Source organism: Loxodonta africana, chromosome 26 (genome assembly GCF_030014295.1).
Source record: "Loxodonta africana isolate mLoxAfr1 chromosome 26, mLoxAfr1.hap2, whole genome shotgun sequence".
NCBI lineage: Eukaryota > Metazoa > Chordata > Mammalia > Proboscidea > Elephantidae > Loxodonta > Loxodonta africana.
In genome coordinates this window covers 38,933,968-38,948,421 of record NC_087367.1, presented here as the reverse complement: position 1 = coordinate 38,948,421, position 14,454 = coordinate 38,933,968, and the positions used below count along the sequence as shown (strand labels likewise).

The window sequence follows — 14,454 nt, the reverse complement described above, 5'->3', positions numbered from 1 at the left end:
ATTTGCATCATAGCTTGTGAGGGACACTTGGTCATCATCTCCATTTTAAAGCCATGTGAGTAATGGTGTAATCTCAGGAGCTGCCATTTTGTTGATATTATTACTACCAGGGACCAGCACAATGCCAAGTGCTTTATATAGGCTTGCCAGGTAATCTCACAATCTCTAGGTAATCTCTCCCTATGAGATAATGTTGATATTGCTAGGACTTGCTGTGTGTCAAGTACTGTCCTAAATGTTTCATACATATATTAACGCATTTAATCCCCACAACAATGTCTCAGGCAGCTCCTGTTATAGTACCATATTTGGGATGAGGAAATTGAGGGATTAAAGCATGGCCCAAGGTCACACAGTTAGTAAGAGGAAGCCAAGGGATTCTGGAGTCTGTATTCTTAACCCTGACTGTATGGCCTCTCATGACAGGTGCTCATATCCCAGGTTACAGATGAAGGGACAGGCTCAGAGAGGGGCTTGCCCAAGTATGTGGTGAGCTAAGATCTGAACCCTGGGTTGCCTTTCACTAGCCCAGGCTGCCTCGTAGATGAATGCTCCCGGCCCCCTACTCCTACAGGGTACAATCGCAATTTCCTGGCCTCTTGCTAATTTCTGATTTTCTCCTGTTAGCTGGGCTTCTCTCAGCTTCAAGAGCCAAGACACAATGGATTTGGCATCAGCTCCATCAGGCTAAATAGTCACAGGGCCAAGGAGCAGACCAAGCGAGCCTGTACAAGCCAGTACAGAACAGTGCTCAGATGCTGGGGGCCTCAGGACACCCTAGCAGGGAGGGGTGAGTCTACAGTGCAGATTCCACCCCAGAATCTCTGACTTGGCAGGCCTAGTTGAGGTCTTGGAATCTGCATTTTCCTGATAAGTCTGTTGTAAGTGTTCCTGAACCCGTATATGGGACCCACTGTTGTGGCTGAGGACCGAATGCAGCAGCAGTCTTCAAGAGAATGCAGAGGAAGAGAGAAGGCAGCAAGAAGGCAGCTCCCAGGAGGTACTCAACAAAGGGCTGGTGAAGAGATCAGAAGGGGAGCATGTTAGGGTCTCTCCATATAACAAAGAGGTCATAGTCCCCCAAATATACAATAAAGAAGGGGCCTCCCAGCTGTCAGAGAGCCTTCTGTGTTACACACAGTTCTGGGGCTGAACATCAAGTGGAGCTCTCAGCATCCTTGGATATGGGTTTTGAGATGGATAAAAGGACCACAGCTGGTGGTATCACCTGTCAGGTTGCTCCCTCCTGGCCACGTTGGGGTCACAGGGCCCCATGAGGGTTCGCCAGGCAGTGATCACATCCTCAGCACCCTCTGTCCTGGTAAGGATCAGGAGATGGCTTGGTCCACTGCACATATGATGTATCAGCTTCTCAAATGCTTCCTAGGCACAGGAGGGAAGATAATGATCCAGGGCAGGGCCACTGGGGCATGCAGAGGGCCAGCCAGGCCCATCCCACCTAAGATATGGGAGGGGGTCAGTGAGCAACCTTTCCACCAGTCGGCATGCCTGTGGACACCCAACCACTGCACCTCCCCTGTCGGGCCACCGCTCCCTGCTATGGAAGACCCAGAGAGGGGTGGTGGTGATGACCAAACACACGCAGAAAACCCAGATATAAGTTAAGGGCAAAAAGAAAAGACTTGGTTGACTCATTTTTGATTGAACATGGAATGATTATATTAAGTTAGGCAAGGGCATTAAAAAGACTAAAAAAAACCAGTGAGTTGATTCCAACTCATACCAACCCTACAGACAGAGTAGAACTGTCCGTAGGGTTTCCCAGGCTGTGATGTTTATGGAGGCAGACTGCCACATCTTTCTCCCACAGAGCAGCTTGTGGGTTCCAACCGCTGACCTTTGGGTTAGCAGCCAAGCACTCAACCACTGCACCACCAGGGCTCCTTATTACAAAGGCCATACAGGGTAAAGCCTGTGAATGCTGAAACCTATATAAGGCAGAGACCTGTCAGAGAAGGAAAACTCAAATATTTTCCACTAAAACAAGCAAAAGAAAAGTGGTGAGACTGCATCCTGTCAAAGGCAGAAAACTCTTGAGACCTGGAAAAACAAGGCCGTCCCATTGAGTTCGGCTCTTACTGTATCAGGAAATATAATCTTGTATGGATACTGGATAGCTAAGGGGTAGAATATAGTTGAGAACTTTTTTCTCTTATTTTTATTTATTTTTTGCAATGCCTTGCAGTCATTCTCCCTTTTTCAAGTAACAGTACCCTAGTTGTCCTTTGGGGAACAACCCTTCCCCATTCCACTTGGTCCTAATTTAACTAACAACCGTGATGTCCCCCCCACTAACACACACACACACCCCCCTAACCCAAGAGGCGTGACTATGACCCAGGCTAGGTCAACCAGACTCTTCTCCCCAAGACCTTATTGTTAAACTCTCCTTGTAATTCTTTTTCTTCAATTCTGTAAGTCATGGAGTATCCTTCTAATAATTCCTTATTTTGTCAGATAAGTTAGAGTCAAAATCTTTTCCTTACAAGCAAAGAACTTTAACTGATACAGCCTGCAATCATTACTCTGAGAGCAAATTTATGGCCCACTTGCTGCCCATATTCTAGTTCTTCACTATAACCTACTTTCTCCCAAACTAATACCAATCTATAAACACAATGTTGAAGGAAAGAAATGAGAGTGTGCTGAATGTATGGAAGTAGATGAGCTGACCTCTCCAGCTCTGTGCTGATAGAAAAGCCGCGTTTCTGCCTCTGTCATGGTTCTCTCTTCGTTGGTTAAAATGTCAAACCCAGCTTCTTGGATCTGTAGAAAATATATATATACACACACACATACATATAAATGTTGTGAAAGGATAAGTCAAGCCCAGATTCACATTTTTCTTAGCTGAAAGGTAAAAGAAAAAGATAGACACCACTAAAAGTTGTGGAGACCCTCTTCACCAAGGTATCGGTCCCAATCAGAGTTAACAATTTTCATTTACTGAAATGGAATTTCAGTTAAAACTCCTTAGAAGCCTCCTTATTCCACCAGGACATCCCCTTGCATGACACACTGCCCCTGTTTTTCCCTAGAGAAGACATGAAGACAGTTGTGGAGGGCAAGTTTTGTCTCCCTTACCTTCATTATGAGCTCGTCAGTGTTTCCATGTACCACTGCATCTGGTTTAATAATGGCCAAGGTACAAGTCTTTCCCAGTGAAACTGAAAAGAGCCGAAGGACAGTGCTATTGGACGCTGGGCTCACAGCACAGCCTCTAAGTCTCTGCAGAGGTCATCCAAGGAGACCACTGCAGGCTCCACAAAAGGCTTCACTGCCCCAAGTGCCAGGCACAACCCTGGGCTTCCCTGCAGCCCCTCAACTGGCCTCTTAGCTGGGCCTGCAGCACCTGACTCTGGTGGGTGCAGAAATCTGGCTGCAGATCTTGATTTCCACCTGGCTATGAGAGACAGAGTCTGGCTCAGTGAGGCTCAGGGGAAGGGGCAGGGGCCTCTGAAAGACAGCTCAGGAAGAGAAACCGGAAACAACTGATAGAGTACCGGGGGTTGAGGGGGAGGGGGGACTGGAACTAAGGCAGCCCGAGCCTGGCCACTCTTGTAGCTTCCTGTCACCCTCTTGTGACTTCTCAGCCTCTACTGCTGTCTATGTTCTCCACTCACTCCTCCTTTAACTTTTCTGGCATGTGGCCAATAATGATTGCCCCAGGTCATGAGCGTGCAAGACCTTTCATGATTTTTCAGCTCCAGCACATACTAGCAAACTATGACTTCAGGCCTCTCTTGCTCAGTTTAAATTCTCCTGAGAGAAGATCACATTGGCTCAACTTGTTCTGAGCCAAGGCACCAGTCACTGACCAGTCTCCTAATTGGCTGCCCTTGGGTCTGGGCCCACCCATCCCAAATGGCTGTGCCAGTGAGGGAGATGTCACCTGCTCGGACCACAGAGGCTGGAGACGGGACCTGTGTCTAGCACACAATCCTGTCTCTGTTTTACTCCTGCTTGCATTCTCCTGTAGCCTATATTCGGCTGCTCTGTCAGTTGTATTGCAGTGAAACTTGATATCTGCATTTAAGGAGTGCTTTCTACTATGGGAACCTCAAAAATGTGTACTCTACACACCTGTGTTCATTGCAGCACTGTTTACAATAGCAAAAAGGTGGAAGCAACCAAGGTGCCCATCAACGGATGAATGGATAAATTATGGTATATTCACACCATGGAATACTACGCATCAATAAAGAACAATGATGAATCCATGAAACACTTTATAACATGGAGGAATCTGGAAGGCATTATGCTGAGTGAAATTAGTTGCAAAAGGACGAAGATTGAGACCACTGTTACAAGAACTTGAGAAATGGTTTAAACAGAATATTTGATGGTTACGAGACTGGGGAGGGAGGGAGGGGGTATTCACTAATTAGATAGTAGACAAGAACTATTTTAGGTGAAGGGAAAGACACACAATACAGGAGAGGTCAGCACAACCGGACTAAGCCAAAAGCAAAGTAGTTTACTTCTTGAATAAGCTGAATGCTTCAAAGGCCAGTGTAGCAGGGAAGGGGGCTTGGGGATCATGGTTTCAAGGGACATCTAAGTCAATTGGCATGATAAAATCTATTAAGAAAACATTCTGCATCCCACTTTGGAGAGTGGCCTCTGGGGTCTTAAACGCTAGTAAGTGGCCATCTAAGATGCATCAATAGGTCTCAACCCACCTGGAGCAAAGGAGAATGAAGAATACCAAAGACAGGCCCAGGAGACAGAAAGGGCCACATAAACTAGAGACTACATCAGCCTGAGACCAGAAGAACTAGATGGTGCCCGGCTACAACCAATGACTGCCCTGACAGGGAACACAACAGAGAACCCTTGAGGGAGCAGAAGAGCAGTGGGATGCAGTCCTCAAATTCTCCTAAAAAGACCAGACTTAATGGTCTGACTGAGATTACAAGGACCCCAGGGGTCACGGTCCCCAGACCTTCTCTTAGCCGAAGACAGGAACCATTCCCAAAGCCAACTCTTCAGACAGGGATTGGACTGGACTATGGGATAGAAAATGATGCTGGTGAGGAGTGAGCTTCTTGGATCAAGTAGACAGATGAGACTATGTGGGCAGCTCCTGTCTGAAAAAGAGATGAGAGGGCAGAGGGGGTCAGAAGCTGGCTGAATGGACACGAAAATAGAGAATGCAGGGAAGGAGTGTGCTGTCTCATTAAGGGGAGAGCAACTAGGAGTATATAGCAAGGTGTATATACATTTTTGTATGAGAGACTGAGTTGATCTGTAAACTTCCACTTAAAGCACAATAAAATTTTTAAAAATGTGTACCGTAAATGTGCAAATCATTTTAAGCAAAGGCACTAGGTTGGGTTATGAACACTTAAGACTGTAAGGACTCTTATGATAAATTCCATTATAAATTGACTGATTAATGAGATCACCTATAGGTGTAGAGTAAAAAGAGGAAAGACCAAAGCAGAGGCCTGGAGGATTCTGGCTTGAAAGAGAAGCACAAGAAAAGAAGCCAAAGAATGAGAGGCCAGAGATGTAGGAAGATAACAAAGGTACTGGCATCTCAGAAACCATAAGAGAAGAGGGTTTGGAGAAGGAAAACATGAGTAGCATCACCCAATTCTGCAGAAGACCCTATAGGCTGTGGACTGAAAGCTGCCCACTGGATTTGGCATGAAGGTCACTGGTGTGCGGGGGAGCACCATTTCAGAGAGCAGTGGGCACAAGGCCATACTGCAGTGGGTGTGAGCAGAAGGTGAGGGGTGGGCCACTGAGTGTGGACAAAGGCCCAGAAGCTGGGCTGGAATTTCGTTTTGATTTCTAGGCAGAAGAGGCTTGAGTTGAGAGAAAATATCAGGGAAAGGGAGAGAAAGATAATCCAAAAAAGGAGGCAACAAACGTTTCATGCAGATGCTAAATCACTGATTTTCTTTCACACTTGAAGTCGTGTTCTCTTAAACTGTGCTTTTTCCTTGTTAGAACCCACACAAGAAAAAAAAAAGCCTTTCTCCCTTTTGTAATAATAAAATATAATCATCCTTCTCTTATCAACTCGGTTCCTGAACTTAATCCTGGTTTCCTCTGATGTCCCAGTCACCAAGAGACACCTTCACAGCAACAGCCTAACTTCTGACTTTTCTATACACTGTTGCTGGAGTCCTGAATGTGGCCTTCACCTTGGCAGGTCAGGTTGTTCTTATGTTAAAGTTTCAGGAAGAGCTGTGTTGTCCAAGAGTGTGAAATCTGTGAGCTGATACTTGGAGAGTAAGGGGACAAGGGTGGAGGCTGTGGGGGAGGGAGGAAGGTTTTCAGTACATCAGCCTTTCTGATGCTTCAAAAAGAAGGTGAAAAAAAGCAACTTGAGATCTTTAGTTCAAGTAAGGAATAAGGAAATACCATCGTGAGGATTTTAAATGAGTAGTGTTACTAAAAAGAAAAAAAAATTACTACCCTCTATTAAATGGAGCTTTTCTTTTGCCAGGGAATTGCCATTAAAGTCACCCTTGCTAGATTTGATCATGATCCGAAAGCTATGAAATGTGCTCAAGAGACCATTAAAAGGCAGAAGGGAGCTCTGACACAGTATCCTTAAGTCAGGTGATTGAAGACAAAGCACTGTATGGAGATTCAGACCGTTCAATAAACTGGTTATGCATATATTTGAAAACCCACATCAAATCTGAGTCTCCTTTGCCTTTTGTCTTGCACTGGTTCTGAACTCACCCATGTCCTCATCTTCACCATCATCCTTTTCATGGGAAAAACATTCATCTTCATCAGTAAGAGGCTCATCTTTGATCTAGTACAAATTGGTAATGATCAGAAAGACCTTCAAAAACCAAACAAGTAAAGGTCCAAACTATGGAGCAAAAAGAGGATCAGGATTATCAGTCTTGGAAACTTTACAAAGATCCTTTTTAGTAGCTGGGTGATGGTGAGGGGTGGGGAGTTAGAAGACAAGTAAAATCCATGCTGTTCTTAAGTTATATATAGATTCTTCCCAATTTCATTAGTATCAAGTAGAAACTAAGGAAAAATAAGAAAGAGAATTGTCTGGAAGACAGAGGAATAATGGAAATACAAGAAATAATGAGCAACAAGCTACAAAGTACAGGGCAGTAGTAAAGAGAGAATTTTCCCTTGGAAGAGGCACATGAAAATGTAAGCATTAGCAGTTTTCTTTCTTGGGCGGGGGGGGGGAGGGAATTGCCACTTTTCTTGGGAAAAAAAATAAAATTTGATTCTAATCCAGTCTATAAAAATAGGGCTTTGCTATTTGGAGTCAAATATGGAAACTTGAACACTGTTAAGCCTCATCTGGCAGGTGCACAAAGTGCGAGGAAATTCTCTCTGCCTCCGGTGTGTTGGTTTTAAAAGACAGCCAATAATTTGTGAAAAACTTGCAGTCTGGGTTATCATGAAAATAGTTTACCAAAGGCACAAATTCTGCTGATCCTATTTCTCACAGTAATGACAGAGCTTAATTTCTAAATTAAGATCACAAGTAAAACCTTCAGGAATGTGAGGTGAGGACCTGTCAAAAGGAGAGATTTCACAGGTTGAGGGGACCCCAGGCCACTGACTTTTCTCCCCACTACTGGATTTTACTGGATTCTATAACTTTATTTCCAGATCTATCATCAGGGTTTCAGAAACTCCTGTTAAGAGTTGAAATGGAAGGTGAAAGCCAAACGGATAAAAGAAGTTAAAGGGTTCTGGCTGAAGGGGAAGACTTCTTTTTTTAAAAGAAGGCTCCAAAATATGTACGCATCAAAGTGGACACCACACTCTCCCCTGAGCTCTAAGTGAGGAGCGAATCTAGTGTGAGAATTTTAGGAATCTCTCCACTGAAAGCTCCAGAAAATTTAGTGGGGGAATAAAACAAAGCCCTGCTGGCCTTGCCATATGAGCACACTTGAGCGTTTGCTGCTCGTAGAGTTACCACTTTCCGTTCTCTGCCTTCAGTCAACACCCTTTCCTCCGCCGCCAGCTGGTCGAGGATGGTTTTCTGCAGCAGTGGGGCGTTTGCTCCTCTAACCACAGCCACCAGTTCTCCTCCCTAGAATGTTACACAAGTACTGGTCACACCTCATGAAATCTTCCTCTCACATATTAATAATCTCTTTCAAGCTACAGCAAGAAAGTCCAAGAGTTTTTTTCTGGAGTGTAACCAAGATCAGGCAGGGTCTCTGGACCCAGGCCTAGAGCCTCCACTTCCAGGTGGGCTCTCACGACTGCTGCTGCCTTCTACAGCCCCTCCCATGGCAGGACACCCTCAGACGTGCCTGCCCCTAGTTCTCAAATGATTTCTCTTCTTTGCTCTTTATCTCCTCCCCCATGTCTCTCCTTTCAAAACTTCCTTCAGAGCAACTAGGAGTTAAGAGGGAACAATGCATGGTAAAATTCTGAGTGACCAAGTGTGGCTTACATACAGCTTATTCAGTCAAAAACTTTTTACCAAGGACTTACTATGTGCCAAGCACCAAGTCAGAGGCAAAGGATTTGAACGTGAAAAGGCGGTCACTGCTCTCAACAAGTGGGGAGATAGACGGGCAAAGGAACAATTACAATAAGATAATTGCTTTAATAGGGGAATGACAGAGTGCTAGGAACTGAGGCAAGAATAGATGCCAAGCTCCGGGATGGTCAGGGAAAACTTCACGGCAGATGTGGTGTTGGCATGAACCTGAGTTTCCCGCTTCAGCTGCATTGTCTGCTTGTTTGCTACAATGGAATGGGTCTGGAGAAGGAGTTCAGGTAGAGTGGGGTCCTCCTGCAGTTTCTACACCACTTCTCAGTGAACCACCATAGGGTTAACGATCATAATGGAGTCTGCTGGCTGGGCACGTGTTGCCACACAGCACATTATGACTTATGCTGTAATCACCACAGAGCTCAAGCAATCAAACCCCTATGGTAATGACCCCATTTCTGCAACTGACCTCTGATGTCAGTTTGGCTAAAGGCATGTTCATCTCTCTGAGCTCCTTCCTGCCCTTCTTCCTTGCCTCTCCTCCAACCTTCTTCTGTTTTATCATGTAACTTTACTCTTCTACTAAAACCTGAAGCTCAAATAATGTTTCTTTACCTACCTCCTAATTCATAATACTTGCAGTGCTAAGGGCAGGAAGCCAAAGTTTTCCAAAGAAAATCACCCCAGTCTGGTTACCAGGAGACCTGGGTGTGCAGACCCGTTTATCTGCCTGCACAATGAGGGAGCACTGGAGTAGCGTTTAGGCCTGACAGGTGATCTAAACCTAGGAAGTGCAGGTGTGAGACGGTGGGCCCTAAGGGGCATGGAAGCCAGGGCATGGATGTCATACCCAAAGACATTCAAATAATTTTTCAAAACATTGAACCACTTTGATTTTCCTCAATACTCCCTCTCATTTCTGACTTTCTGTAATACTGTTGTCTTAGTTATCTAGTGGTGCTATAATAAATACCACAAGTGGATGGCTTTAACAAAGAGAAATGTATTTCCTCACAGTAAAGTAGGCTAAAAGTCCAAATTCAGGGTGTCAGCTCCAGGGGACGGCTTTCTTTGTTGGCCTTCTCGTCAGTCGTCTCCCAGACAAGGAACTTCTCCAAGCAGCAACCCAGGGTCCAAAGGATGCGTTCTGCTCCTGGCACTGCTTTGTGTGTGTGTGTGTGTGCTTTAAGTGGAGGTTTACATACCAAGCCAGTCTCTCGTACAAAAACTTACATACATACACCTTGCTATATACTCCTAGTTGCTCTCCCTCAAATGAGACAGCACATTCTTTCCCTCCACGCTCTAGTTTTGTGACCATTCGGCCAGCTTCTGACCCCCTCTGCCTTCTCATCTCTTCTCCAGACAGGAGCTGCCCACATAGTCTCATCTGTCTACTTGATCCAAGAAGCTTACTCCTCACCAGCATCATTTTCTATCCCATAGTCCAGTCCAATCCCTGTCTGAAGAGTTGGCTTTGGGAATGGTTCCTGTTTTCGGCTAAGAGAAGGTCTGGGGACCGTGACCCCTGGGGTCCTTGTAGTCTCAGTCAGACCATTAAGTCTGGTCTTTTTAGGAGAATTTGAGGACTGCATCCCACTGCTCTCCTGCTCCCTCAAGGGTTCTCTGTTGTGTTCCCTGTCAGGGCAGTCATTGGTTGTAGCCAGGCACCATGTAGTTCTTCTGGTCTCAGGCTGATGTAGTCTCTGGTTTATGTGGCCCTTTCTGTCTCTTGGGCCTGTGTCTTTGGTGTTCTTCATTCTCCTTTGCTCCAGGTGGGTTGAGATCAATTGATGCATCTTAGATGGCTACTTGCTAGCGTTTAAGACCCCAGGGGCCACTCTCCAAAGTGGGATGCAGAATGTTTTCTTAATAGATTTTATTATGCCAATTGACTTAGATGTCTCCTGAAACCATGGTCCCCAAATCCCTGCCCCTGCTACGCTGGCCTTCAAAGCATTCAGTTTATTCAGGAAACTGCTTTAGGTTTAGTCTAGTTGTGCTGACCTCTCCTGTATTGTGTGTTGTCTTTCCCTTCACCTAAAATAGTTCTTATCTACTATCTAATTGGCACTGCTTTCTTGGTAGTATGAGGTCCCCCACTCTCTGCTTCCCTTTCCTTTTATCTCTTGTGTGTGTGTGTGTTTTTTTTTTTTTTTAAGATAAAAGGTGGTGCAGGCCATACCCAGGGAAACTCCCTTTACATTGGATCAGGGATGTGACCTTAGTAAGGGTGTTACAACCCCACCCTAATCCTGTTTAACATAAAATTGCAGTCACAAAATGGAGGATAACCACACAATACTGGGAATCATGGCCCACCCAAACTGATACACAAATTTGGGGGGGCGGGACATAATTCAATCCATGACATATCTCTTCACATTTTATGATTAAATAAATCATAATAAGCAAAGCTTGTTTATCCCATAAAGGAGTAATAATGTTTGTTAAAAGTTCCCCTCTATGGAGTACCCAGTGCCTTAGAGTCGATTCCAATGACTCTACGCCTCTATGGAGTAGAAGATAGAAATCTTGAAGCTGCCCTGCTCTGAGAGTAAAACTTCAGTTGAGAGTGCTCATGGAGCCAAGAAGGAGCATATGTATTTGAGTGACTGGCACCGTGGACATCCAGAGTCAGGAAGGCTGTCCCAGCCAAGAGAGACCCTCAGGGAGCTGAATCACCTACCTCCCCACCCCCCACGCAGCAGAGCAGTGCCTTCACTCACCATCCCGGTTATAGGAGATAACTTAGGGAAGATTGTGTGGCCAAAATAAATAAGAGGAAACATCAGAAACTTAGGGAAGATTGTGTGGCCAAAATAAATAAGAGGAAACATCAGAAAACAGCACCACTTGTTTGGATCAGGTAGGCCTCTTGTCTCCCAGGGAGAATTAATGCCAGTGAGATGCACCTATCTGAACTCTAGTGATTTGCAACTGTCACATAATTCTGGTTCTGAAAATATACTTACCGCATAAAACAGAAAGGTTGGCTCACACTTCCCTCGGTATTTTTCAAGGACATCAAGACAGTCTGCCTCTGCCTAAAGAAAACCAGGTGTCAGCAGATACCCTGGGGCTCAATGGGCACAGAGGCATGATCAGTTGGGAGCCAGCACAGGAAGAACCATGCCCCCGTGACTGCCCACCCAGGTGAAGTACTCACTTGCTCCTCTTCTGCCCCTTCTAATGTCTTTTCATCTGAATCATAACAACTGTCCTGTCAACATATTTCTAAAACCACGGACAATGTACTATTATGAAGAATATGATGAGGAGGAAACAATTCCCCCTGCTCCCCACCGAGCTATTCCCCTGGCACAAGGGAGATGCACTGTCAGGCATCCTACTGCTGTCACTTTTGGCAACAACAGAAGTGAAGGGTACTCAGACTCTGCCTTCAAGATCTGGTAAACCCACCGTACCCATGTGGGTATAATGGATTCCCCATCTAAGCATTTCCTCAACACACTCTCTACAAAAGCATCAAAACTTGGTTACAAAGGTGGGGAGGGAGGGTGAGGGGTACTCATCAATTGGATAGTAGACAAGAATTATTTTAGGTGAAGGGAAGGACAACACACACTACAGGGGAAGTTAGCACAACTGGACTAAACCTAAAGCTGGAAAGTTTTCTGAATACAACCAAACACTTTGAGGGACTGAGTAACAGGGGCAGGGTTCTGGGGACCATGGTTTCAGGGAACATCTAGGTCAACTGGGATAACAAAGTGTATTAAGAAAACGTTCCGCATCCCACTCCGGTGAGTGGCGGCTAGCAAATGCTAGCAAGCGGCCATCTCAGATGCATCAATTGGTCTCAACATACCTGAAGCAAAGGAGAATGAATAACACCAAAGACACATGGAAAATATGAGCCCAAGAGACAGAAAGGGCCACATAAACCAAAGACCCCATCAGCCTGAGGTCAGAAGAACTAGATGGTGCCCACCTACCAGAATGACTGCCCTGACAGGGAACACAACAGAGAATCCCTGATGAGCAGGAGAAAAGTGGAATGCAGACCTCAAATACTTGTAAAAAGACCTGACTTAATGGTCTGACTGAGACTGGAGGGACCCCCAGAGGTCATGGCCCCCAGACTCTTAGCCCAAAACCAAAACCATTCTGGAAGGCAACTCTTCAGACAAAAATTAGGCTGGGCTATAAGACATAAAAATGATACTAGTGAGGAGTGTGCTTCTTAGCTCAAGTAGACACATGAGCCTATGTGGGCAGCTCCTGTCTGGAGGAGAGATGAGAAGGCAGAGAGGGACAGGAGCTGGTTGAATGAACACGGGAAATACAGGGTGGAGAGAGGGAGTATGCTATCACATTGTAGGGAGAGCAACTAAGGTCACGTAACAATGTATGTTTTTGTATGAGACTGACTTGAATAGTAAACTTTCACTTAAAGCACAATTTAAAAAAATAAAAACAAAAATCAAAACTGACTCCCAAGGGTGGAACTTTGAAGTCCTTGGGGAAAAACTTTTTTAGACATTAATGTAAACTACATTTATTTTCTGTGAACCTCAAACCTATGGAGTATATCAGCAGTGTCTATTGCATACTTCCCTGGAATTTATTTCTATTTCCATATATTAATCCAAGTGAATGTTTGCTAAAAATTCCCTATCATGGAGCAGAGGATAGAAATCTTGAAACCCTGTGCTATGAGAGTGAAGCTTCCATCAAGAGCGTTTATCTAACCTAGGAGCATACACATGAGTGATATGCATTCCTTCCTGCTGTACATCAAGAAGTGTCCAAGCCAAGACTGACCATCTGGGAGATGGGGTGGATGGGGGTGGGCATCTTTGTATTTAGAGAAATTTTAAGGGATCATGACAAATATCAACAAAAATCCACAATTGATGCCTTTTTAATGATCTGGAAAGGGGCAGCTCACACTTTCTGTTCCTCACTGTTTATAAATTTTTCAATTTTCTTACAGTGTTGTGTGACTTTTTGCTGAGAAAAGAATCTTACTAATGCAAAATGCAGGCAGTCCAGGCCAAGCTCGACCCTCATCTTCTGGAAGAGGCTCACCACAGGTTTGCAGGGGCCACACCAGCCTTGATAGACGTCAACAACTGTGTGGAGCCAAGAAGCAGGAACATTCAGCAGGGCACCAGTACCCACCATGCCAGGCAAAATTAATACTGGCACATTTTAACCCCCCCTCAGATGGACATCTGTTTGTAGAGGTATTTAATCGTTAAAGGTGTTAACCCATCAGATTATGAGAGAGCCTGGGAACAGCATCTATTCCTCATTCTGTGAGTTCAGTATTCTGAATTGTAAACATAACAAAGCTTGAAATGAACCTTCATCCACTGCTGATGGGAATGTAAAATGGTACAGCTACTGTGGAAAACAGTTTGGCAGTTCCTCAAAAAGTTGAACATAGAACTACCGTATGACCCAGCAATCCCAATCCTAGATATATACCCAGAAGAAGTGAAAGCAGGAATGCAAACAGAAACCTGTACATCAATGTTCATTGCAGCACTTTTCACAATAGCCAAAAAAGTGGAAACAACTGAAATGTCCATCAACAGATGAATGGATTAACAAAATGTGGTGTATATATATACAATGGAGTATTATTTGTCCATAAAGAGAAATGAAGTCCTGATGCATGCCATGTTACAACATGGATGAACATGCTCAAGGAAATCAGTCACAAAAGGACAAATGCTGTATGATCTCACTTATATAAAATAAGGCAATATAATGAAAGCAAAAATTATCAGTTGTTACCAGGGGTGAGAGGGAGGAGGAAAGGGAGTATTTTTTCTTGGGGGCAAAAAAAAAAAAAGTTAATAGTAGTAGAATAATTTCAAAAAGGATAGCAAGAATGGCTGTACTGCTTGAAGAATGTAATCAATGTAGCTGAATCAAACAAGTAGAAATTGTTGAATTTTTCACTACAATAAAAAAAATAAAATTAAAAAAAAATTAATTATGGCAGA

The 14,454-nt window shown here is 44.5% G+C and overlaps 1 protein-coding gene across 2 annotated transcripts in view; it reads right to left on the bottom strand.

The window, feature by feature from the left end:
- NME9 (NME/NM23 family member 9) overlaps positions 1–14,454 on the bottom strand; it is a 52,422-nt gene that overhangs the window by 3,918 nt on the left and 34,050 nt on the right. The window contains exons 4-10 of one of the 2 annotated variants that reach the window (XM_010599490.3): positions 13,469–13,572; positions 11,449–11,520; positions 7,943–8,059; positions 6,724–6,799; positions 3,106–3,188; positions 2,695–2,787; positions 1,229–1,383 (exon numbers count right to left, since the gene is read on the bottom strand). In XM_010599490.3, the coding sequence (XP_010597792.1) occupies positions 1,229–1,383; positions 2,695–2,787; positions 3,106–3,188; positions 6,724–6,799; positions 7,943–8,059; positions 11,449–11,520; positions 13,469–13,572 (700 nt within the window). Of the gene's footprint in view, positions 1–1,228; positions 1,384–2,694; positions 2,788–3,105; positions 3,189–6,723; positions 6,800–7,942; positions 8,060–11,448; positions 11,521–13,468; positions 13,625–14,454 lie in introns of those variants that run through there. The other variant, XM_064277274.1, reaches the window with a different exon arrangement.